This window comes from Manis javanica, chromosome 5 (assembly GCF_040802235.1).
Source record: "Manis javanica isolate MJ-LG chromosome 5, MJ_LKY, whole genome shotgun sequence".
Lineage (NCBI taxonomy): Eukaryota > Metazoa > Chordata > Mammalia > Pholidota > Manidae > Manis > Manis javanica.
Window position 1 is genome coordinate 73,151,919 of NC_133160.1, and position 24,700 is coordinate 73,176,618.

At 35.4% G+C, this 24,700-nt stretch overlaps 1 protein-coding gene across 2 annotated transcripts in view; it reads right to left on the bottom strand.

The window, feature by feature from the left end:
- SEC24D (SEC24 homolog D, COPII coat complex component) overlaps positions 1 to 24,700 on the bottom strand; it is a 118,912-nt gene that overhangs the window by 33,674 nt on the left and 60,538 nt on the right. For both annotated transcript variants that reach the window (XM_017666231.3, XM_017666229.3), the window contains exons 9-13: positions 19,690 to 19,828; positions 15,673 to 15,788; positions 9,193 to 9,317; positions 4,537 to 4,728; positions 3,840 to 3,933 (exon numbers count right to left, since the gene is read on the bottom strand). In XM_017666231.3, the coding sequence (XP_017521720.2) occupies positions 3,840 to 3,933; positions 4,537 to 4,728; positions 9,193 to 9,317; positions 15,673 to 15,788; positions 19,690 to 19,828 (666 nt within the window). The remainder of the gene's footprint in view (positions 1 to 3,839; positions 3,934 to 4,536; positions 4,729 to 9,192; positions 9,318 to 15,672; positions 15,789 to 19,689; positions 19,829 to 24,700) is intronic.

Genomic DNA, 24,700 nt, shown 5'->3' on the forward strand with positions numbered 1-24,700 from the left:
CTTTGGTCAAGCTAAAATAAAATGCCAGAAGTTCACATATAGTTGAGTTATGAGTGTCAGATTTTGAAAGAGATGCAGGTTTTGAAACACTGTGGGAAAAAAAGATACTATGAGTACAAGATGCTGTGGATGTGGAAGTGTGTCCAACAGAAAGTAGCACATGAAGGCTTTAGTTGGATGATTCAAGGACTTTTGAGAAAGTATGCATAAGAACTTTCCAAACAGTCCCTCTTTATCTTTGTGATAAATTAGCATATGGTTTGTGTTACTTTTTGTCTTCTCTCTGCTTCAAGAAATTTATTACAACTGACTATATATAGATTTGGCTTGGCATCCATCTGATAGAAAGTAAAGCTATAACTCAAATGGGGGAGTCAGTTCTAACATGTCTTCACTTGGACACACAATAAGAAACATTGCCCTCTGATGTTCTTTCAGTTTTTGCTCTCTACCCACAGAGAATGAGACTCTCATCTCATCTCTAGCCTCTTGTGCAGAATACACTGAGCCATTTGGCTGACCAGCAGTTCTGGACTTTCCAAAGTTATTATTCGCGCTCCTCCCAGCCCAGCAGCCCTTTTTTGGGAATACAAGCAATACACACCATGTCTTGGATTACAGAATGAAATTTCTTCAGTCACACTGTAAGCAACTTAGAAGCAGGGATGGTAGTTCTTACCCGCCTTACAAACAGCCATTTAATAAATATTTGTCGATTGAAAGAATTAGTGATGAGTTATATGGTCTCTTCAGTATTTAGATATCACCCTGAAAATTCTCAAAAATGTTAGCTCTTCACCTAAATAACTTCAGGCCAGAATTTTAGTACCTCTGTAAATAACACAAACTTACGTCTGATTGATTTTTTAGCCACACAGAACCTGGAGAGATAATGAGATGACTGTCAAAGGTAGTCAACAATCATACACGCACCAGACATTTACACACACACAAACACTTTTATCCTATTTGAAAAAAGATTTTTTTTCATCCAAAACTGATAAAAATTCTCTGTGGTAGAAAGCATAACTGCAGACAAGGTCCAACTATACCGCAGCAGTTTCTGCTCTTTTATGACAAATTATATTCACCCAGAATCTTCCTGGCAGATGCAGTAATCACTAACTTGTTATTTGTATCAACAATCTACTTACTAGAAATGCTTTGAGGAAACAGATGATTAAAAGCACATATATGATAGAACCACTAAGGCAAATGTGAAGAACTAGAAATCAGTAAGAAGGTCAGAGAAAGGAAATAATTAATTAGAAAATCTACTGTATTAGTTTTTTAAGCCTTACCTACCAAGAAAGATACGAAAAAATTATGAGTTAGAATAGCTGACTCTAGGAAACCAGCTAGTGAATCTTTCTACATGTAAGAAATGAATGTAAGAAAATGAATAATGCAAGTGTCTCCACTTAATGCTCTACACAAGAAAGAAACTTTTTTATAGTGTTACTTCTTAATTTAACCATCAATTACAAGCTTAGTGCAAGACTTCAAGTCTTTGTTCACAGAAAGTATTTTTAGTGCAAAAATAACATACAAAATGTTAAGTAATGGCCAGGTGTGTGATGTTCTGGTGAGTTAACTTAGTGTAAAGATATTTTCAGAGATTGAAGAATAAATAACAATTCCTTATGCTGGTGGTTCCCAAATACAGAAAATCAGCAAAACAAATTGGGGACCTGATGAATCAAAATGTCTGGGAGTGGGGGCCAGAAATCTGCATTTTTTAAAAAGTACTCATCCTTTAACATGTGATGCTATGACTCATTCGTTGGGGAGCAACTGCCTTACTTATCTCTCTGCAGCAGTGGAGTGCTGCTCAGCCTCCGTGTGAGGACAGGTCCTAGGAGAACACGGTCTGTTCTGCCAGCACGCACAGGACAGTAACTGCCATTCACATTATGTCCTTTTTTAAGTTTTATAAAGGTAGTTCCTGATCTTTTTAAAAAGAAAGTTTTTACCATTTGTAATGATGTTCCTTTTATAAAGATAGTTCCTGATCTTTTTAAAAAGACAGCTTTTACCATTTATAATGATAGTTCATTCTATTTTATAAGAATACTACTACCTATTAACTTTGATATTTGTAAAGTTATTCTGAGTTATATTTACATATCAGTTTCTTCTCATGCTTAAACTTCAATGTAAAAGTATACTTACTCTAACAATAAAATTGCAAATATAAAAAAATTGGATGCAAAAGATTATTAATGTACATTGGATGAAATGAACTGGTCTCTGGTGAACAAGAGCTGAGAATGCTAACTGGCACAGTCATTGCAGTGTACGAGCAACCTCCAAGAACACTGTGGTTATTAAAAACACAGTGGTTGCTCAGTAATGTATCATAAATAATATCACATTTCAGATACACAGAATGCATGTCTACTTTTTTGCAAAATTTGCTTTATATATATTTTTTCTTTCAAAGCTGCTAAGCAGCTTTGAGACCTTCTGTAGCCTGCCAATATAAAACGCATTGTTAAAAGACATTATTGCTCCCTTTTAGAAATGAAAAATGGGGGTCAGCTGAGATTCTGCTCTCTGGTCCCCTGGAAGCCATGCCATCCTCTTCTTTCCACTTTACAACTAATGATGTATTGGCTTATGATCTTTCCTCTCAGGCATGTGAATACAATTTTATTCCCAGTACTAACTTTTTAAAGTAGAAAGACTTGTAGGATCATGCACAACTTATCATATATCAAGCAATTTATATATATTTTTAGATACCTTATTTGAAGAGAGAACAGTAACAAAACTCTTCCAAACTGAAATAGAAGATACTTGTTTGCAAAATGTGGAGCAAGATAGGAATTCCCAAGTCTTTCTGTAGCCCAACCAATTATTGGTGGCTTCCACATCTCCAAGTCACTTTATAATGTAAAATTTATTTTTAACTTATGTTAAATTAACATGTACTGTTTTTGAGGGACATCCACAAGTCTGATTCAGTGAGTGAATACTCTGAAGATCAAAAAACCCAGCCAAGAATCACTGTGCTAGAACAAAACTATAATGTTTAGATACTATATTTATGTGCAAGTGCTCATTGTTATTATTGCTATTGTTATTGTTACTATTACTAGCCATTTTATTTTAAAAGTTAATTTAAATTTAACTTTAATAATAAAATTTAAATTACTTTTAGGAACTAGCAGTCCAGGCCAAACTGGCTTGACTCTTATGCTAAGGTAATAAAGAAAGAATGGGTACGTTTTCAGTGTTTGCCTTCTTCAGATTCCTGTCCTCATTATTATGAAAATGGCGCCAGAGTCCTTTGGGCTCCACTTCTCAACCAGAGACACGGCCAATGTCGAGTCTGCTTTTGGCATTTAACAAGGCCCTATGCAGCTGCAGCATGAACATCTGTTGCTGACTGTCACAGGCCTTGTCCTTGTATGTTTGAAAACCCCAAGGAAGGAGAGGATAATATGGAGATTTTTCTCTTCTTCCTGGTAGTTCAGATATTGAAATGATTTTAAAATAGATCATATCAAGTTCATATAAAAGCCAAAGGGTGGAGCTAAACTGGAAATCCTGATAAAATCAGTTGTTCAGATGCTAATAGTGTTGGAATGTAAATGCTGGGAGCAATCTGTGGTTTGGGCCATTTCCTCCTGAGAGTTGTGGGGAAGTTTGAAACAGCCTCTAATAACCTACATGCTTTAAGGAAAGCTGTATTTTCTTTCACAGATGAAACTTCCTCTGTGTGTGTGTGTGTGTGTGTGTGTGTGTGTGTGTGTGTGTGTGTGTGTGTGTGTGTGTGTGTATGTGTATGTTTTAAAAATGTATTTACTAGCAATTTAAAAGAGGCTTCTTCTCACCTTTAGTGCTTCCATGCCAGCTTGTATGACAGGAGCAAAGACAGTCTCATTTTCATTAGAGTCTGCAAACATCTCTGGAATCTGGTCCAATAAACTGTAAGAAATGAAGGAGCAAAAGGTTTTAAATGTTAAGCGTATTTGTGACAAACTTCAAGAAATAAATCACTAACATTTCAAGCCTAAACACGTACGGTGTTTATTTTACACTTAACACCTTTGGGTGAATTTCACAGGTCGTTCCCAGGGAAATGATATCCAGGCATGATCTGGCGTCAAAATTCATGATTTGGTTGCAACATTTACAAAATTCCACACTTTGTAGATACCTTTTTCTATTTACTACATTTCTGATATGTTAAAACTGTAAGTTCTTGGAACAATGGCTATATCTTTAGCTATTATTATCATCATTGAATATACTCATCCACATACAGGAAATACCTACTTTCATTACCTTTCTCACAAAGAGCAGGGATTGATAAGGCTGACTGTGAATATTGAAAAAACTCCTCCTTTTAGATAGTGGTCTACATTTTTTAAAAAGAGACAGAACAAACATAAATGATAGAGTTTTATAATCTAAGTGTTAAAACACCCTTGCTAATGACAAAATAATGTGTGAATGAATCAAAACAATAAAACACAGACACCTGATTTATATCTACATTTTTTAAATAATACAACACTTGATATTTACTTGTGAATCACAGATTGGGATTCTTGATAGTTGACAAGGAAACCATCCAACAAAGGAACAAAGACCTCTCCAACATCAGTCACCACCATCATCTGAGGCTGCGCCAAATTACTCTTTACATTAAAGAAATGGAGAACTTTGTTATATGTGATAAAGCCAACTCGAACTGCAGAAGTCTCTTCTTGTTCCTCCCTAGGAGAAAAAAATAAAGTGGGGTTCTTTGCAAATTTCTGAAACAGAGATTTTGATCAGAAATTTAGTAAGTATGCCTTATATAAAATATATGGAGATGTTTTAATCTTAATTATTGTTTACCAGATGTAAACAATACTGAGTCACGGAAGGAGGACATTACAAAGTAAGTTGATAAAGAAAAAAGTTCTCAAAATTCTAGGTAAAAAAATTGGATGGGTATTATGAAAACATTTGCTTGTATTTCTTTAATATATTTACTCTTAATCATAACAAAATACAAGGTTTTTTTTCTTAAGCAAGCTAGGCTTACTATACATTCTTTACAAGCACGGCTCTCAGAAGTCAGCATGAGGTCAGAAGGACAAAAGGAATGCTGCAGCAAGAGGAAGGCACACTCATATCACAAAAAGCACAGCTATTTTCATCAAGAAAGGACTTGTTCCTCCTGTGTGACTTTTTTCTTACACATTCTGGAGCATCTCAATAGAAAATAGGCTAGATTTTGAGAGCTGTATGCCATATAAACATATAGTGTAAATATATAAAATAGATCACATACATGACTTGACGATGTAATTCTTAGTAGGTAGCCATCTGGGATGGTAATGGCAAGACAATAAAATCTCCAAAACCATAACAAAAAGCAAGTTTGCTTTTTTTTTCCAAGACAAGGTGTTAATCTTCCTGAAAGGAGTACAGCAGCTTGAACGTTCTCATTTAAGTCTATACTAAGTATATTCAGAATCGAGTGGGCTAGTCTCTAGTCACGTGTTTTACGGAGCTCCCTCTCATTCTCCGTCTTCCCCTGCCCTTCTCCCTCCCTCCCTCCCTCTTCCTCTTCCTCTTCCTCCTTCTCTTCATCTCTCTTTCCTAATAACACAGCTAGACACTACCGATGCTCTCACTGTTTTCAGTGGTGGATATAACTCTGTTTTATTTCTTCTCTACTTCCTTGCTAACTGAGGGTATTTGTTCTTCATTTTGGCCTTGATAAGTGGGTGGGAAGTTTAAATAGATCCTCCTAATCCCTTCCAAAAGCACTTGGTAAATGTTTATATTCTGGACTCTTGCAAAATTTTCAGAAATGGGAATCCTTATCCTTTCACACTTACATAGACTTACATACACACACACACACACACATCCCCCTCAATATTCTAAACGTATGACTTCAAGCAACTAACAACTACACTATACTGTATTCACATTTTCCTCTATTTATTAGAATTTTACTCTTCAAGACCAAACACAAAACCTTCTTCCTTTGAGAAAATGTCCCCTAACACTAAAACCTAAAGTTATTTCCTCTTCAAAATTCCTACAAATCACTCTTAAGATTGGACTCTTAAGTATATACTGCATTTCAGTTAACATTTCATGAATCATTGACTATAAACCACTAAAGGGCAGGGCCCAAATCATATGCTCTTTGCTCCCCATAGGGTCTAGTACAAGGTGGGGAAACAGAGGTTCTTAAGAGAATGATTATCATGACGGTGAAACACTATTTGGGACGGCAAGTTAGAACCCAAACTGATAAACTGACTGTATGGACCTCTTCCCACCCCAGTTTAGTTGTCAGCTTGGTAGTTAAAATTAACCTGGCTAAAAGTGTTTATACCACAGGAATAACCAAACACACAGAGCAAGGCTTTACTTATTTGAGAGCCAGTTTATCAGCACACCACTGGGTAAGCCCCTATTCCCCAGTAAATCTTTTATTACATAATGTGAAAGGTGTCCAGCAAATCAAGAAGAGTATTTCTTCTCTTCTAATAGTTAATTTGGAGTCAATTAAGGCAAAAGTCACAAAAGAAAAATGACAGAAAGGAATCTGATTGCCATTTCCCATAGGATTTGGAGATTTTCAAGTGATGGGAAAGGAGCATCCTGGGATTCATACGGTTCACTTAAAATGTAAATTAACATTTTTAAAAAACTTCTAATGAGAGCATCTCAGATTATTGCAAAATACTAGTACATCTTTCCATGGGAACATATTTCTTAAAAATTTATTTGAGAAATAAAGAATTGTGTTAAAATTTTCTTTTTCAACAGTGTAACTGCCTTATACTGTTATAAATCATATCCAAAAGAACATGCAACCTCAGCCTCTCCTTCATATTAAGTCTATACCATTTTATAAAGTTACATAGGGGATATCATACGGAACATGTTTTGGTTTTGCTTTTCAATTACCTCTTCCCTCAACACTTGCTCCTGTTACTCTAATGGAATAAATCTGACAGAGCAGCACTGAAGATGTTAGGTAACTAAATGACCCAGAACATTCCAAAAGTAAAGTATTTAGAATATTTTAGTTATAGCAGCATTAGAAACAAACAACCAGGAAAAAAAAAGAAAAAAAAAGCAAGCTTGATCTGAACAACAGGTGAAACTTTTCAGATCTTTTCTTTCCTGTTCCAAATAAGTATGACAGAAGAATGGCAACGTGGCAATATCAAAGATATAAATTCTTCAGTAGTAAAGAATGGGGCCTTTCCTTTTCAAAAGGTTAGCTAAGAGATGAACACATCTTAGACATTAATCAAGACTTCTATACTTTGAAAAGGCTATTTGGCATATTACCTTTTCTGGTTTAAAATAAGTAAATTAATTGATGGCAATATTACCATAAAAAATACAAAGTTATCCAATGTGGGGGGGGGGCTCGGAGAAGGCAGTATAACACAGAGAAGACAAGTAGTGATTCTATACCATCTTAGTACACTGATGGACAGTGACTGTAATGGGGTATATGGTGGGGACCTGATAATGGGGGGAGTCTAGTAACCATAATGTTGCTCATGTAATTATACATTAATGATACCAAAATAAAAAAAAAATACAAAGTTATCCACATAATCAACCCAAAATAAATTTCAGGAGAGAAAAAAAATGAGGTTTGTTTAGAAAGACAAAGTGAGAAAAGGTATTTGTGCTTGAATAAAAACTTTCAAGAGAGATACTTGAAGAGTAGCAAGGAATAAGGGAATAGCCAGCAGTATCCTTTTATCTTTTTCTCTTATCTTTTGCCATTGTCACATATTTGCTCCAATGAGATATAAAAGTTTTGATGATACTAAGGAAAGAATGCGATTTCATAACTTACATCACTAGGTTATAAGCTTCTTATCATCATTATGTTGAAAAGGAAGAAGGGCTTGGTGAAAATAGGTTAGCCTACTTTGAACCAGCTTAAGAAAAGAGAAAGAGTCCATTTCCAGAAATTAGTTATCTTTCATTACTAATCAAGCTCAAAATTCAGATTTAGAATTAAAACAGCCCTGTGAAGAGAGATATTCAGCAGGAAGTCCAAACTTCTCAAGTTTCCCTAAGGAAGAGGTAACAGAAACTATAGTCACAAACAGTTGGGAGGCATCAGATGCCTCTCTTATGCCCCATCATCAACTTGCTCTCGGCTCATTCTTCACTTTAGAATTCAGTTTGAAATTACCTCAGTGTTTTTTAAACATCTCCACTGCTTTTCCAAACCATTCTCAAGAATATTATGACTTCAGCTTCATGGATACAAACAAAGCTACTCCTGGGAGGTCCAGAGTTCACTCAGCTGAGCTTCACATGCACCAATACATCAGCCATGTGTGGAAGGAATACAGAAAAATGGGCACCCGGGGACTAGGGGAACCCTAAGGGCTGCACACAACCCACCCTTGAAGCATCCTTTCCAGAGCATACTCTTTATCAGAAGATAGGGAGGATAGAAGATGTTGCGATTGGTATAAACGTTAGGTTTCAGATAATATTCCATAGCCTTTTTTATTTTCCTTAGCGTGATTTCCTTGAAGAAGACATTCCCCTGCTCCCAAGTCTCCTTACTAAATGCTAATTCCCATTCTAAAGAACTAGTTGGTCACTATAAAAAATGGCCAGGTTTGCTAACATGTCTTTCCACTTCCCCCTGTATGTACTGCCTCCTGCGATGGCAAGGAAAGTGATGTACCTTGTGTGTTAAGTCACAGGACATAGAGGCAATAAAACTGTAAAGGGCTTAGACAGTGTATCATAAGGGCAAATGGAATCTGGCTAAAAAAGCACCCTTCTCTCCCATAAGACAACAGTTCCATTTTCTGGCCTCCCTTAGAACTCTTTATCACACCCAGCAACTACTGGTTTCTACTGGAAAATCAACCCTTTTGAAAAGTGAGTAACAGACTTCCAAAGCCTTTCCTACCACAATGCTGGGATTCTCCCTATAATCTGTACTGTATTTTGAAAATGTTGTTTACCATAGCATTATTTTTTTTATCAATTTGTTCCTTTTGCTTTGTATAAAGGATCACCTTGACTTGTTAAGGATGATGCTGTTGATTTATAAAATAATTGCCCAGTGTCTTCATTAGCAAATGATATCAATGGGTCAGTCAGCACTTGTTTTCTGGCCAATAAATTAATTCAGCAATTTTTAAAAAATTGTAAAAAGAGCAGCAATTCCCTTACTTTGGAAGTTTTTCCAGCACTGTCTTCAGTTCCTCACATATGAGTTTCACAAGTCCATTCTTGATATTACTATATGAAACATCAATCATGAAGATAAAGGCTGGTGGGTTGGGAGGCTTATTCTTCTACAGGAATGCAAACAAATACATAAATAAAGTTATAAGTATATACATTTCATAGATTAAAACTCTTAAATGTCATCAGATTAGTTTCATTTAATATCTTAGGATATAACATCTGTAGAACTAAATCATTTTCTAGAACACAGTCTCTGATGCTATAAAAAAGGATAAAAGCTATTTATTTTCCAGAGTATGACCTGGGTCCAACTGTTGAACTAGACAGGATTATGATATTTAGCAGAGAGAGTTCACCTTTGTAGCATTCCAAAGACCTTATCACTACAATTGCCCAAAGGTGAGTATAGTCTGGTGGCTGGCCTTGCTTATAACGTGCTGTCTTACAGGAAGAAATGCACCTGGATCCCTGAGAAACTGTGCCCAAAAAGAGTACATACAGTAATTAGCATTTGTTTTTGAAATTGTGGTAAAACTTCATTAACTTATTAATGTTATTTTCAAATCTCTTCCTTTAAAACTTTCAATTTTAAAGGTATGAAATTATATACTAAGATACAATGACATACTTTTAAAAATTGCACTGTATTGTTAAACATCTATTTCTTACATATTTATGGTAAAAATGGAATATTGAGCCTTTTCTCCCTCTGTTTAAAATAGTCACTATAACATAAAGCAGCTGCTATATAAATGTTTTGTAGCTGTCCCTTTACTGGCTGGTGTCCAAACAGCTCTTAGGGAATGATTCTTTAAAAAAAAAAAAGTAATTCTTTGTTCTTAAAAAATATTCAGAAAATAGAGCCACAGACAAATGACTTTAATGACTCACAGTACAGAAAAAAGTGCTAAGGCTAATCTAACTTTTAACTTTATGATAAGTGAAAAAAATGTTCCAAAATAGTTTGTATTTTTAATAACTAGAGATACTATCATATAAAATTAAATGATAGTATCTCCAAATGATCTTATTAATTCACTGTATGCCCACTACAAGGTTAGATTTAACATTCTTCTAATGAAAGTCCTTCATTTGAAATAAGAAAAGAAATTGCAGGACATAAAAATCACCAACCTGAAAATGTCATCACTTTCCCACATCTAAAAATCAAACCAACAAAGAAATGGAAGAACTCTACTACTGCTTAGGTGGGCAATTTTTATTGCAAATCCTTCCTGATTCCTTCCTAATCTAATTCATAAATAGACTCACACTGATTTATGTTGAATGAAAATAACAATCATTTCCATTAATTAAGCCAAGACCTCTTTGTGACCAACCCAAATGTGCCTCTACTAAGTTCAGCATTACTAGTTCCCCAACGACCATTTTCCATATCTCCAATGCACATACATCTGTGGGATTCTTCACTGTAACTTGTTTTCTATGTATGTAGAACAAACTCATTATTTCTCTAAATGACATTCTTTTCAAACATTTCTATCAATAATACCACTATACACCAACTCAAAGGCTTGAAAACATGAAACCAATCACAGGGTCCCATTGATTTATTCTTTCAAAACTTCTTTCACGTATTTTATCCCATCTCCACTCTTCACCATCTGGAAGCTTGACATCTTTGCCTAGAAAACTGTAATGGCTTCATCACTGACTGCCCCTATCAATTACCCACCAAACTTAACATGTATGATCTCTGTAAAAACCTGACTTTCCACGACACCTTACCAAAACTGCTCTCTTAAAGGTCACAGGCCTCCTGATTGTAAATAATAGTGACTTAAAATCAACCTTTCATTCTAAATCTCTTTTATGCCCATAACTGTAGGTGTGGCAGACCCTTTTTTCTGAGATCCAGACCATAATTCCAATAAACTATAGCACACTTCAGCATAAAGGTCCTGTCTGCACCTCACATCAAAAATTCTGGAACACAAAACTTCTGTAACTATAATGGTCTTTTCTATAAGGAACTTAAAGAAAACATGATCCAGTTAATTGGGAAGCATTTTGTGACTCCTCTAGTTCCAGCACCCTCATTTTCTCTCTTATTTCAAGTTTTTTTTTAACTTTAGACCTCATTTTATCTTTTTTGAAATTATTTTTAAGTGTGGCAAAATACACATAAAATTTACTGTTTTAACCATTTTAAGCACACAGTTCAGTGGTATTAAGTATACTCACACTATTGTGCAACTATCACCACCATTCATCTCTTTAACTCTTTTTATATTGCAAAACTGAAGCTCTGTACCTCTTAAACAATAACTTACCATTCCCCCCTTTTCCAGCTCCTGGCAACCTCCGTTCTACATTTCCACATTCTGCCTCTGTGAGTCTGACTGCTCTAGGTTCTTCATATAAGTGACCATACAATATCTGTCACTTATGTGACTGGCTTATTTCACTTAATGTAGTGTCTTTAACATTCATCCATGATGTAGCATATCAGAATTTCCTTCCCTTTTAAGGCTGAATAATATTGCATTTTATGTACATACCACATTTTATTTATCTATTCATGAACACTTGGGTTACTTCCACCTTTTAGCAATTGTGGATAATGATACTTTGAACATGGGTGTGCAAATATCTTTGAAACTCTGGTTGTCAAGGATTTCCACCCAGATTGAGTGCAACTGCTCAATCATATGGTCATTCTATTTTTAATTTTTGAGGAATTGCTCTACTCCTCTCATTTTCTCTTGCTTAGGCTACTGCATTAACTTCTAAAAACTACCTGCCTCCAATCTCTCTCTTCTCATTATACAGACTGTGTGAAACAACTGCCCAAGACACAATGAAATCACAATGCTACTGCCTCTGAGGATGGGAAGTTTACTGAGTTCGCAGAGCCAAGCAGAGCATGGCACAAAAAACAAATTCTCAATACTAGTGATTGGCTGAGTGAACAATGTGTGGATGGTTGGATGGATGAAAATAGCTCCCTCTTTATCTTTATTTCTTCTCATGGCCTAATGAATTTACATAAATTCTTCAATGGCCTGGCATTTCAGTCTTCTCATAAAATGCATTCAACAAACATGTATAAAAACCTAATAGATCAAAAGTATGATGCAAAACCAGTAGAAATTAAAGGATATTCTGTGTCCCCAAACAATTGCTCATCTTTATTTCTCATTATTCCCCAATATACATTCCTGCAACTAATTTAAGTGCTTGCCATTTTCAAAACATTTCCTATCCAGAAGTCATGGTCTAGGGGCCTTGGTCAAGAATTTGGCCAGAAAAGTATTTTATTTGGCATGGTGTGTTTAAAAATATTTGAATTTGAGTGTATATTTTGAAAAAGGGGGAATACACTCTCCAGTTATCTTAGTCCCCATGCTAAGTCCACATTACTCATCTACAGTGCCAGCCTAGACCCTGAAGAAAGCTGAGTAAGTTGCAAATACCTCTGTGAAACTGCTTCCCCTTCCATCTCCACATGCTTATACCCTGCTCATGGTTTAACTGGCGCAAATGTTACTTAATTTTCTGAAGCCCTCCCTGACTCTCCAAACCATAAGTATTGCTTGTCTATTTCCTTATGTCACGTTGATGATTCGACTTTTACAGCACTTTTTATATTTGGACTTATATTTATATTATAAAAGTAATTGTGTACTTTTCTTATCAAGTCTATACATGTTAAGCACCTTGAGATCAGGTTCATGATCTTGCTAATTTTGGTATCCCTCACAGCACATAGCCAAGTGTCTTGAGCATGTTAGGTATCCAATACATGTCAAATTCAATTAAAATCAAGTGGAAAAATTACATTTTTATTTAGGGAAAAAAAAGGCTGGTTTGGAATGGGATTTTACATTTCAGGAGCACTTTACATGCAGATATTTCCGTAAACTTGTAAGTGAAAAACTCTTAGTTATGTGACAGAGCTGGGGTCTTTTTCTAGGGGAACACCATGATGATTACATAAACACTTGCCTATATATCCAGAGTGTATTGACAGAGAATAGAGTTTCTGTACTGATACAGAAATGGCTTTCAGTCTGGCCGCATCACTTGTTATGTGTGTGACCTGAGGTTGGTATCTAAGTATCTTAGCCTCAGTTCCCCATACAATGGTGGTACTTACCCCACGGGCTCACTGTGAGAACCAAATGACACAATACATAGGAAGCACTTAGCATACAGCATCACATTTAGTAAATATTCAACAAGTGTTAATTTTATTATCGAAAATTGGTAGGAAGATAAGCTAAAATGTGATTTTGTAATTCTCCTTTAAGTTTGTATGGTGTTAAAAATATATACACAAACGAAGCTTTTTCATCATCCAGATCCCTAAGGTAACTCATTATTATATTTTATTTTGAATTATAATAAATTGCAAGATATTTACACCATTTTTTATCATGAACCTTAATTGGAATAATAAAGGAAAGATCAAGCTAACCAAAAACTCTTCAAAGTGTACAATTTTTATGTGGTTCTTAGCCTGCTGGGTGCAATTTCCCATCAGTTAGATATTTGGAACATTTCCAAATAACAGAGTTTGAAGATCCTGAAACTTTTGTTCCCAGAAATAGATTTGACTCTCTGCCTAAATTTCTAAAAAAGCATAAAATCAACATAATATAGTCTTTTTGGCAGAGAACTGGAAACTCAGAGCACAGTTAGATTTATATTACAGTTGCAAAGATTAGGGAATAAATTTTCCATCACCAGTTACAATGGCTTCATTACATTTAATTAGAACTTCAAATGTTTATGTTCTGCCTAATCATTCTCCTTCAGTCAATAGCAGTAAAGAACAAATAAACTGTTCAAAAGTAATTGGTACTTTAGGATGTTTTTTGCCTGAAATAAAGCATTTGTATCAACAATGTTCTTAGGCTTCCCAAAATATGTTCAAGTGTTACATTTTAAACTAACAAAATATTGTTTTCTTTAATAACTGGTTCTATGTAATGTAGTGATAAAAATTATACAAAACACCATAACACAAATCATATTAATTGAAAAATACTTTAATTCAATCAGTTGAAAAAAACGTCTTAGGAAAAATGTTCTTCATAATTTATACTCAATACATGGACTGGTCCCTTAGCAAGTATCTATGAAAGAAATCTGTGGGTCAGAGGCTGTTTTCTGAGAACTGGGCATTAGCAGGCATTCATGTTTGGAAGGGGAAGTAAAGAAATCAGTCAGACTGACTCTGTTTCTTCAACTCTATGCATGGTACTTCTGATATAAACTAAAATCTCAATACTGATATTCTCAAATAATTGAAGAATTCTAAAGCCCTGCAAGGTACTCATAATGATGCCACTATCATTACGACACTGGAGAAGGTAAACAGATCCCCTAGGAATAGTAACAGGCCTGCAAACCATTCATTCATTCATTCATTCATTCCACATACATTGCTCATCCGCCTACCCTGTACCAGACCCTGTGGTAGATGCTATCTATAAAGAGAGCTAGGATGAGATTCTTGCCCCCAAGATAGCAGAATCTATGAAGAGGGAAACATCTAAGAAACCTTATACTCCATGAGGATAACTGCTAGAACAGACATATGGAACAAATTCTATGGAAAGAAAAAAACCAGGAGATGTAGTAAATAACCACCATGGTGAAGCTGAAGGAAGCTGTGCATATGCACGCATGCACACACACTCACATAACATAAACTTTCAGCCAGGTATTAAAGAATGAGTAGGAGTTTGCTAGGTGGGGTATGTACAGGAGTAACAAGAGGATGGAAAGGTAGTCTGGTCAAAAGAGTATCTTATTTAAAAGCATGGAGTTGTGAAAGGGAGAGATGAGTTCAGAGGGTGTGGTAAGTTTTGTACAGTTGAAGGTATAGCTGAAGTGGGAGTATGGGGGTCCAACATTTAATGGTCTTATAAGAGGAGTTAAATTTTTTAATTTAATATTTTAGATTGAGGTTGTGGGTAGAGTTTCATCGTTACATTTTAAAGAAAGGGAACTGGAAGCCAGGATTCCAGGCTGCTGAGATGGTCTAAGGGAGATTCAGAGAGCCTTAAACCATTGTGGTAACAGCTGGAGTGGAGAATGGAGGAACAGAAACACATCAGCAGCACTGACCATACCTTTGCCTTGGGAGGAGATTTCTGTGAGATCACTGACAGCACAAATAAGGCAGAGGCACTATATGGTTAAGATGCAGTAAGAGCCCAGCATATTCTATCTGGTAGGGACATAAAAATTATTGTTTTCTATTCTTGGTGCCACTTTTTAGTTTTTAAAAATAATCACTGCGTGGATAGTTTGGCAATATAATCATGTTAACAGCCTAGAAGTCTTGATCTGTGTCTTAGGCATTTCTGTATCTCCATGGTACTACCAAAATACTTGTTTGTGAATCGAGAGTCAGTTCTTTACATAGGCAAGTTATTCATTTGAATTTGGCATCAATGTATAAACATTTGAAATCCTGGGAACACTTACTCTGCAGTAATCCAAAGTGGCAACATATTCATAAGATCCTAGAGACAGCTCCGGCTTCTCATAGTGGTCCAGTCTTCTCCCAATGTGGTCCAGATGTTGGAAATAGAATGGTGGAACTAATAAACACAAAATAGGAAAGGAACTCTTTTGTTTTCATAATACAGACAACTTAATAAATTCTCAAAATTTATTATGGGATGAAAGGAATTAGCATGAAGAAAAAAAGTGTTTAAAGCTAGAATGTAGTATTATTCTAGATATCCACTATGTAAAAAAGCATGTCTTAGAAAGTCTGAGGGTTTTCTAAAAAATCCTCTTGACCCTTTCACAAGTTACTGATGACCAAGCACGTGTATGGTTTGGACCTCTGCAGAGAACCAGGATAAAAGTACTGCTTTTTAAGTTGTCACAACCAAAATTTAATTATCCCTATTTAATGACCTCTTTTAAAAGGAATTCTGGCTTTTCTAACTATTTAAATTTCAATACCTCTAACAGAAATTTATATTGGTTATTTGGACTACACTGTTAACTACAATATTTATTATCCTTTAATTAAGAGATGTTTTTAGCCATGGGAGGGTTGCATGGTAATCTTTTAATGTTTAGGTTTCAGAGTGGCAAGGATTACTGTATTAGGGAAAGACTACACTGCTAAGATCTCAGCTGAGGAACTCTTAATTTGATTCAAATGTCTAAGGAAGTTAGTTCTGGCAAAGATCTGGGAGTCATCCAAAGGCACAGGAACACTTATGAGTCACACACTGAACACTTGGACAAATATGGCCTGGTATCTCTGTGAAAACAAACTCCTGTTGCCTTGAGATTAATAGGGCTGGCTATTGAGCCACTGACAATAAAAGTATTTAGAATAACCAGCCATGCTCTGGTTTTAAGCATTTCATAAAGAGCAATATGTTCACATGTAAAACCACAGAAGTAACACATCTTGATTTAAAACTAACAACTCAGTATTCTCTAATTTTAGTTGTGAATAATACATGGATAACAAGAAGACTGTTTTCTTAGGTTGGAGTTAAAAAATAATCACTGAAGCTTGATTTTTCTAGGTTTTTTTAACCACATCATGGCCATTTCTTTTAAAACAAGTTTTATAAGATTTGTATGTACATACATCTGAATTTGGAAAATCCAGCATCTTACAATGATTGTGCAAGTGGGAGACTGCCAGCCTCAGCTGAGCTAAACGAACCATGAGGGCTGTAAGCTGTTATTTTATTCTATTTAAATGAGGTGGATGATGCTTCACTGGCTGTCTTAGGTGTGATAATTTCTACATAGTGTAACCTATAATTCATTTTCGCTCATACATCTACATGGAATATGTGAAATTTTTCTCTTTTAAAATTAATTTATATATATTAACATTGAATATTATGTCATGCTTTATAAACCAAAATTCAAGTCACATGATAAATTAGGTACTGCCACATTACATGTGTCTTCCTGCATGCATTTTGACCTCACATGCTTGCTACAGCGTAATCAGTGAACAACCGCCAGCCTCCCACCCCCCACCCCCCACCCACCCCCCGCCGTCTTCTTTAAACCTAAAGGAAGACTATAGGCGTCAGTGTAAATCTAAGGAGTCTGGCTTCCTTGCAGGCACCAACATTTGAGCCTCGTATGAATAACCCTACTGGAAAATGAACATGGCAGCCTCCTAGGAGTGGATGCCCAAGGGAAGCAAATTTATTGTACAGATACAAAAATTCTGATTGGTTTTTCTCTGTCAGAAAGTGGCTGGCCCTTTTAAGGCTCTGAGCTGACACATGGAGTATGAGGACAGGAAGTCACACCAAATTGAAGATACTGGATGTTCTAAGTGCTCAATAAATTTATTATCACCTTCCTAAGAAAGTTGACAGCTTGGGTGAAGACACTGAGGAGCTGGTGATGTTGGTGGAGGCATTTATACAAATGCTTTAGGAGACATCTCTGCCTTCTCAGGACTTTTTCCCCAAAACTAGCACAGAGAAGTGAATTGTTACAGGTTCCTGAGACCCAGGTTCCAAGACTTGAGTGATAAAGCCAGGGATTTGGTTGCATATCTCATCCAGGATGAGAGATGGGATAACATCTTCCTTAGAAAAAGAGGTAAGGATGGAGAGCCAACTGAATCTGGTCTCACAGGGATACCCAATTTGCACTGAGTAGATGCACAGTTAGAGCAAGAGACAGACATCCCAAGAGGACCACACCAGTCTTCAAGATAAGGCTAGATACCAATGATTCTACTCCACATCAAGACATTTTTAAGAACTGACCTAAGGTTTTCATGACTCACAGTGCCAGTCTCTGGCACTCTAAGTTGGGTAAATCTATGGAGTATGGTAAGGGAATGGGGAAACAAGGAGACAAACATTGCTATCCTACCAAACAACACTCACAGAGCTGAAATGCCATGAATACGATGACTTAGGCAGAAAGCTGTACCTTAGCTCACTTGTCAGTAGGGAGTAGCCAGCAGCCATAGGAGACATGGCTCCTGGGCAGCTAGACTGTAATACATTCCTCAGATCTAATGACCTGCAGTGAAGCATGTCTATATGAAGGAAGATAAGGAACAGAGGAAAATTTAGAAAACTCAAGTTCTAATAATAATCACCTGGTTCTAGAAAAACTCGAGAAACGTAAATGAATGTGGGAATATTCTCAGCCTAAGCATGTGTTTAATGCCAAAAATATTTATAATACAGATGTTATAAATATAATAAATGTAAGTACTTTCAGCAAGCTTGCAGTTTTTTCCAAGATCAGTGAATTCTTATGGAAGAAAGCACAGTGGACCATTGAATGACATGTGTTTGAACTGCATAAGTCCATTTGTATGGAGATTTTTTTCAATAAATATATTGAAAAGGTTTTGGAGATTGGTGACAATTTGAAAAATCATTTTATTTTCTCTAGCTTATTTAATTATAAGATACAGTTTACAATACATATAACATACAATATGTTAATTGATTGTGTATGTTATCAGTAAGGCTTCCAGTCAACAGCAGGCTATTTGTAGTTAAGTTTGAGGGAGTCAAAAGTTATCTGTAGGGAGGGAGGGAGAAGGGGATTAAGGGACATTATGATTAGCACACATAATGTAGGGAGGTCATGGGGAAGACAGTATAGAATAGAGAAGACAAGTAGTGACTCTATAGCATCTTACTATGCTGATGGACAGTGACTGCAATGGGATGTGGTAGGGGACTCGATAATACAGATGAATGTACTAACCACAATGTTGCTCATGTGAAACCTTCCTGAGATTGTATATAAATGATACCTTAATTTAAAAAAAGTTGCATATGGATTTTCAACTCCACAAGTGGTTGGCACCTAAATTCCTGTGTTGTTCAAGGATCAACTGAATAGTGAATCTGGGAAAACCCTTCATAATAATGTTTTTTTGTTCTTAAACAATTCAACACTCATACTGGAGGGAAAAAAATATCTATAAAGCCCTTAATTATACCAGAGCCTTTCCTAATTACTGATGAACTCCCATTAAAAATAACTCAGAGGGATGATGAAAAAGGAACAATCTCTCAGGTTTCTCATCTGTAAGCATAGATGAACACAGATAAAATATAGATAAAAGGAGGTTCTTCTTTATCATTTTCTTAGAAGGAAACCAGAACATACTTCCTTTGAAACATCCAGCCCCTCTTAGCTTCATATAAATGCATGAGCCACATGGAAGTTGCTGTTTCTTATAAAACTCAAAAGCAGGGAAATAATTTTATTTCTTAATCACCTTTCACAAAGACTGTTAGAGGCAAAATGAAATTTTACTTATTAGGTTTACAGAAAATAAACCTGAGAGATTTTTTTCTTTTGTCATTTCTCTGAGTTATTCTTTAATATTGGGCTCATCAGTATTTAAGAAAAGCTCAGGTGAAAACTAAGAGCTTTAACATACATATATTTTTTCTTACACTAAGAAGATACATTTCATTTAATAAAGAGCTTTCACTAAGAGCATCTATTGGCACAACTTACCATCATTCACACAGTTGCAAAATCCACACTGATACCTCCTTCCTCCTTCAATGAATTGCATAAATGGGCACATGTAAGCTTTGCACCTGTTGCATCTGACTGGTCCATTCTCTCCATGATTTACCAAGTAAAGGGGAGTCTATAAAAGCAAGAAAAAGTTAGATATAGGTGGGTATAGGATTTCTAGGTATTTCAGAAATTCTTGTTATATTGAAGTCTTCTAACGACACTCATTAAGAAACTGTTAACATTTAGTGTTTTCCAGGAGATTAAGGATGCCTTGGATACCTTGTAAATTCAAAGCAATACCCAAACATGAATTAATTTAAATGTACATCTCATTTATAGCCATGTATGTAGGTATATATGTATATTTATGTATATACATATATTTACTTTATGTGTGTGAAGACAGAGAGAAAATATAATGATGGCAATAGTACTTAATAAAGTTCATGTTAAAAATGTCCCAGACATCTTGTATGACGTATTTTGCTAAGTTCGTTCATTGACTATAAACAAAGAAATGAAATGGGTCTGATTGTAAAGGTTCTAGCTAGCATAGTCGTATGCCGTTAAGACAGTTCAATCAAAGTATACAAAATGTTCTTTCAAAAATGCAATTATCTGAAGAAATAGGCAATAAAAATGTTCACTTATTTAAGCAAAGAAGCTGATTCTGCCTTTTCTGTAACTTTACCCCATTACAAAATGTTTGTAAAGCACTCTCAATGTGGCTGATCATGCTGTGCCAGAACTGAAAAACTAAATATTTCAATTGCTTCTTCCTCATAAACATGCACAGAAACCCTTACGCACTGTTTACAGCCTGAAAGTGAAAAAGCTCAGCATCAGGAGTCTGCCTTGTTTCTCAGCTCTTCCTGCTTTCAGAATAAAACCACAAAGATTCTTCTTGTTTTTATAATTCTCCTTAAAGATAACATTTCCAGAAAAGCTTGGCAATTACATGATTTGGCATGTCAACTAAGTTTTTCTTTAAAGAAAAAGATGTAAATAAGGGAGACCATTTTTTAACAGAGGCCTGAAGAGCAGGAGGAGTGGCAATGAGGTGGGGTCATAGGGCCATTTTCTGCTCATCTTAGAAAACTGAGGTCTACTGTTTGTCTTCTGCCCAGATGTTCAATGTGAAAACTAGTTCGCTCCTGAGGTTTCAGAAATGAGATGCGGTCTCAGAGCAAAAAAACACAGGTTTAAGTATAATACATTAAAGAACTGAGGAAAGAATTTAAGAAAAATATTTCAGAATCATTCCCTGCCACTTGCCTCAAAGAAGCCAGAAAATAGACTGGATTTTCTCATTAATGGTCACTTTTGACGCTTTGCATGGGTATAGCTCTGGTGAGATGGTGAGATGGTTTAAATGAGGAATACATGTGCACTATAGAGCACTATTCCTGACATAAAATTATTAGATAAATAGTAACTGATGTTATCAACATTTCCTCTCTCAAAACAACTCAGCTCAGGAAACAGTATACTTAATAGGAGAGTTACAGTTTGATAAATTTGAGATAGGCTTGAATTTCTAAAGGCATTTACTTACTGAAATATTTAAGTGAGCTAACATTACTATATAATGTTATTTTAAAAATGATCTAGCAAACAGTGAATCTACCTTTCAGGAGATTTTTATACAATCTGAAGGTTAAAAGTTGAGAGGCACAGCATATTTTAGAACACTCCCTGGGAGTTTGATTTAAATACATGTACACATATTTAAAGATTGACATATACAACACTTTTTTACATGAACTTCTGATTGAAAGGCATACATAATGTGACAAATGTTTGTTCTCTTTAGCTAGTAACAACAATAAGTAATCTGAGGGGACAGAAGGGAAGCAAACAAAAAGATGCACATGCCAACAAGAGATGTTTGGGGCAATTGATGGAGATTTAGAAGTGAAAAACAAGAAAAATGTAATGATAAGGTAGCTTTGTCTGGGTCAAAAATCCAATTATTCTATTCTGCAGCCTCAACCTGTGAGACCACAAGATGCTTTCGAGAGGTAAACTAGAGAGAAAACCTGCAATTTGCATGCACTCCAGTCAAGTTTACTCTTCTCATCCTTTTATTTTCAGAGTTCAAAGGTTATAGTCAATTCCCTGAGAGACTTTAGAAACAAAATATGATGCAATTATTTGCTAGATAAAGCAGAGGGAATGGAAGGAAAAATAACCTTATTTTTACTGATATGATTGACTCAAAGGCAGGCCCAGCCTAAAATCACTGTGAAATTGTCAGCAACTAACACCTAAGCATTCCAGTCCTGGCAGATTCAAACTTGTAGAACTGCAAATGAATGTCTAGTAACAAACTGGAATCAAGTAACGACTATATCTAGGCTGTTAATACACTTACATTCTTTTTTATTTTCACTCTTTTGGAAACTGGATGATGGATACGTAAGTAAAGTCTTCAGACAATTGAGATGACAGTAAAGAACGTTAAAAGCTTTTTAACTGTTTACATTTTCTTTTTAGGCAATAGGACAAGGGTTTCTAAATTACTCTGCCTTGTTTCAACTCTCTCAGGCCATGTTGAAAATCTTCAGAGATTTTTTTTGCTTTTTCCAGACAGCTGCTTATCTGCTCTACAATAGTATGTATGAGCTCATAAACAGCTAATCTCACTCTTCTTCTGAGTTCAACTTTAGTGTATACAGGTTTTTTTTTAATCAAATTACCTTCCAAAAATTTTCCCAATTTATTTTTCCTTACCAAGGACATTATATATCATATTTACTTCAGAAATATTTTCAGATTTTATAATTTTGTTTATAAGTGTGCTTTTAATCTTTTGGTTTCTAGTATATTCCTGTTTGCTGTTTTCTGCTCTTCTCTTAAATGGAAAAAGTGAAAGGATGGAGGAATGAGCTCTAAATACCTCATCTGGCTATTCTTGGTTCTCATCCTGTGTGGCATGAGTTTATATAACATGAAAAAGTGATGGGGAGTTGAGGAAGGAAGAGGAAAGAGAATAACAATTTTGAATCTTCTGCTTATAGTTTTGGATTACCAGAGAAATACCAAATACTTTATTCGTACCAATTTAAATTAAGATGCCTTCATTGAATAAAATATCTATCTTTTTTGTGCATGTATGACACCATAGTCAATTCTGGACTGCAAGCAAGAATAGAATTCACTAACAAAGTAGGTTTAGTGTTAAAATTATATAATTCCTTAAACACAGAACACAGAACTTATGGTTATTTTTCCACGTAAAAGGAGTACACAGTATGTATCCATAAATAACTTCTTGGTACAAGAATTTAAATTTTTTATAATATTAAGATATTATTTTTCTTATTTTTCTAAGTATTCCTGCCATTCTTTGAGGCAACTTTAACTTTCCTACAGTAGCTGCTGGGTATGCTGTGTGCCTTGATGGGGCATACAGTCTAGTGGGAGTAAAAAAGACATTAAACAAACAAGTATGCAAATATGCAATTAAAATATGCACAGTAGGAATAGACAGAATACTTAGGAGATAATCATTAATAAAAGTTCCTGATAGCTAAAAAGTCAGTGTTAAACTATTCAGACTGAATTTGCAAGACAAAAATAAAAATAGATGCTCAAGGAAACAATGTAGAAAGATCCCACAAGGAGAATTTTTATAGTTTGTAGCCTATATATTTTTGTTTTGGTATATAGATAGCTAAGAAAAGTCTGATCACACAAGTCTTGCTATATAGTCTCTAGTCTAGAAAAACAATGAATACCAAAAGGCAGCTAAATATTAAAGCTGATTATTTCAAACCTGGAAAGCTGAAGAAAATATGGAGGCGTTTTTATAGCATAGATCCAGTAGGTGGCACTGTGGAACTAAAAATTAAAACAAAAGGACCATTTCCTCAAAAGGTAATAAAATACTCAAATTATGCTACATTCATTTTATGTGAGAACTCTAACAACAATTAACTGAACTTGTGTCAGCTATTACCATCATAAAACTTAGAAACACACTTCTCCTGAAAAAAGCCTTTGATAATTGTTTTAAAATATTCTATGTGAAACAAAATTAAACTAGAACAATATGAAATAAATGCTATTTTAAGCATAAATTGTATAGAAATTACAGAATGTCTAATTTACTAAACAGCCAAGAAAAGCTTACTTTAAAAGTTTCTAATCCTTTACCAACTTTTCTTTGACTATATGTGGGCAAATAGAGATATTGTTGGATAGGCAGGCACAATGTACAGCAGGCAATCTAAAGATGGCCCGGGAAGTGAAGGGCACTAGGAAGCTAATTTTCCTGCTGCCAACGTCCTCCTCATGTCACCACATTAGCACCTCAGGAAAAAATAACAAAGTGAAGACAGTAAAGCTGGTGTCTCAGGGATCAGCAGTACGCCAGGATGAAGAAATGATTTCCTAAAGTAAATATGTCTACCTTCTTGATGGAACATCAACTCATAGGCATTGGTGTGGATGAGAGAAGACACAGGACAGGCCTAATCCGAGATTTCTGGTACACTCTGACTTACGAAGGTTATACCTGCCCATATCCAGAATACTGTTAGGTGAAAATTGTCCCCATTTTCCATTTCTTTTAACATTTGCCCAATACCCACCTCCTAATTTTTCAGCACTGGAGTTAACATAAGTTTCAACACACCATGCATACAAACTTACTCTAACCACCTGCCTACCCTATCTAATTTGGAAAAAGTACAAAATTTTCCATTTTCAATGTATGCTTCTCTTCCCTTTTTTTCTCCTTTTAGTTCCTTCATTAGAAGTCTCCAGGAAAGTTATCAGTGTCCTGGACTATACAGTCATCTCTACATGACTAATATTCTACTTTACTAAGTACCTGAAGCAAATACCTCAGCGAAATAGTTACTGGTAATGGGAAATAAATTTTTGCCTATAGTGGGTCCTAATTCAGATCAGAGAATTTAAAATAAGAAAACCTGCCAAAATCTGACAAGGTCCTCCAGCTTGATGAAAGCTTATATTCAACATCAGATTACACTCC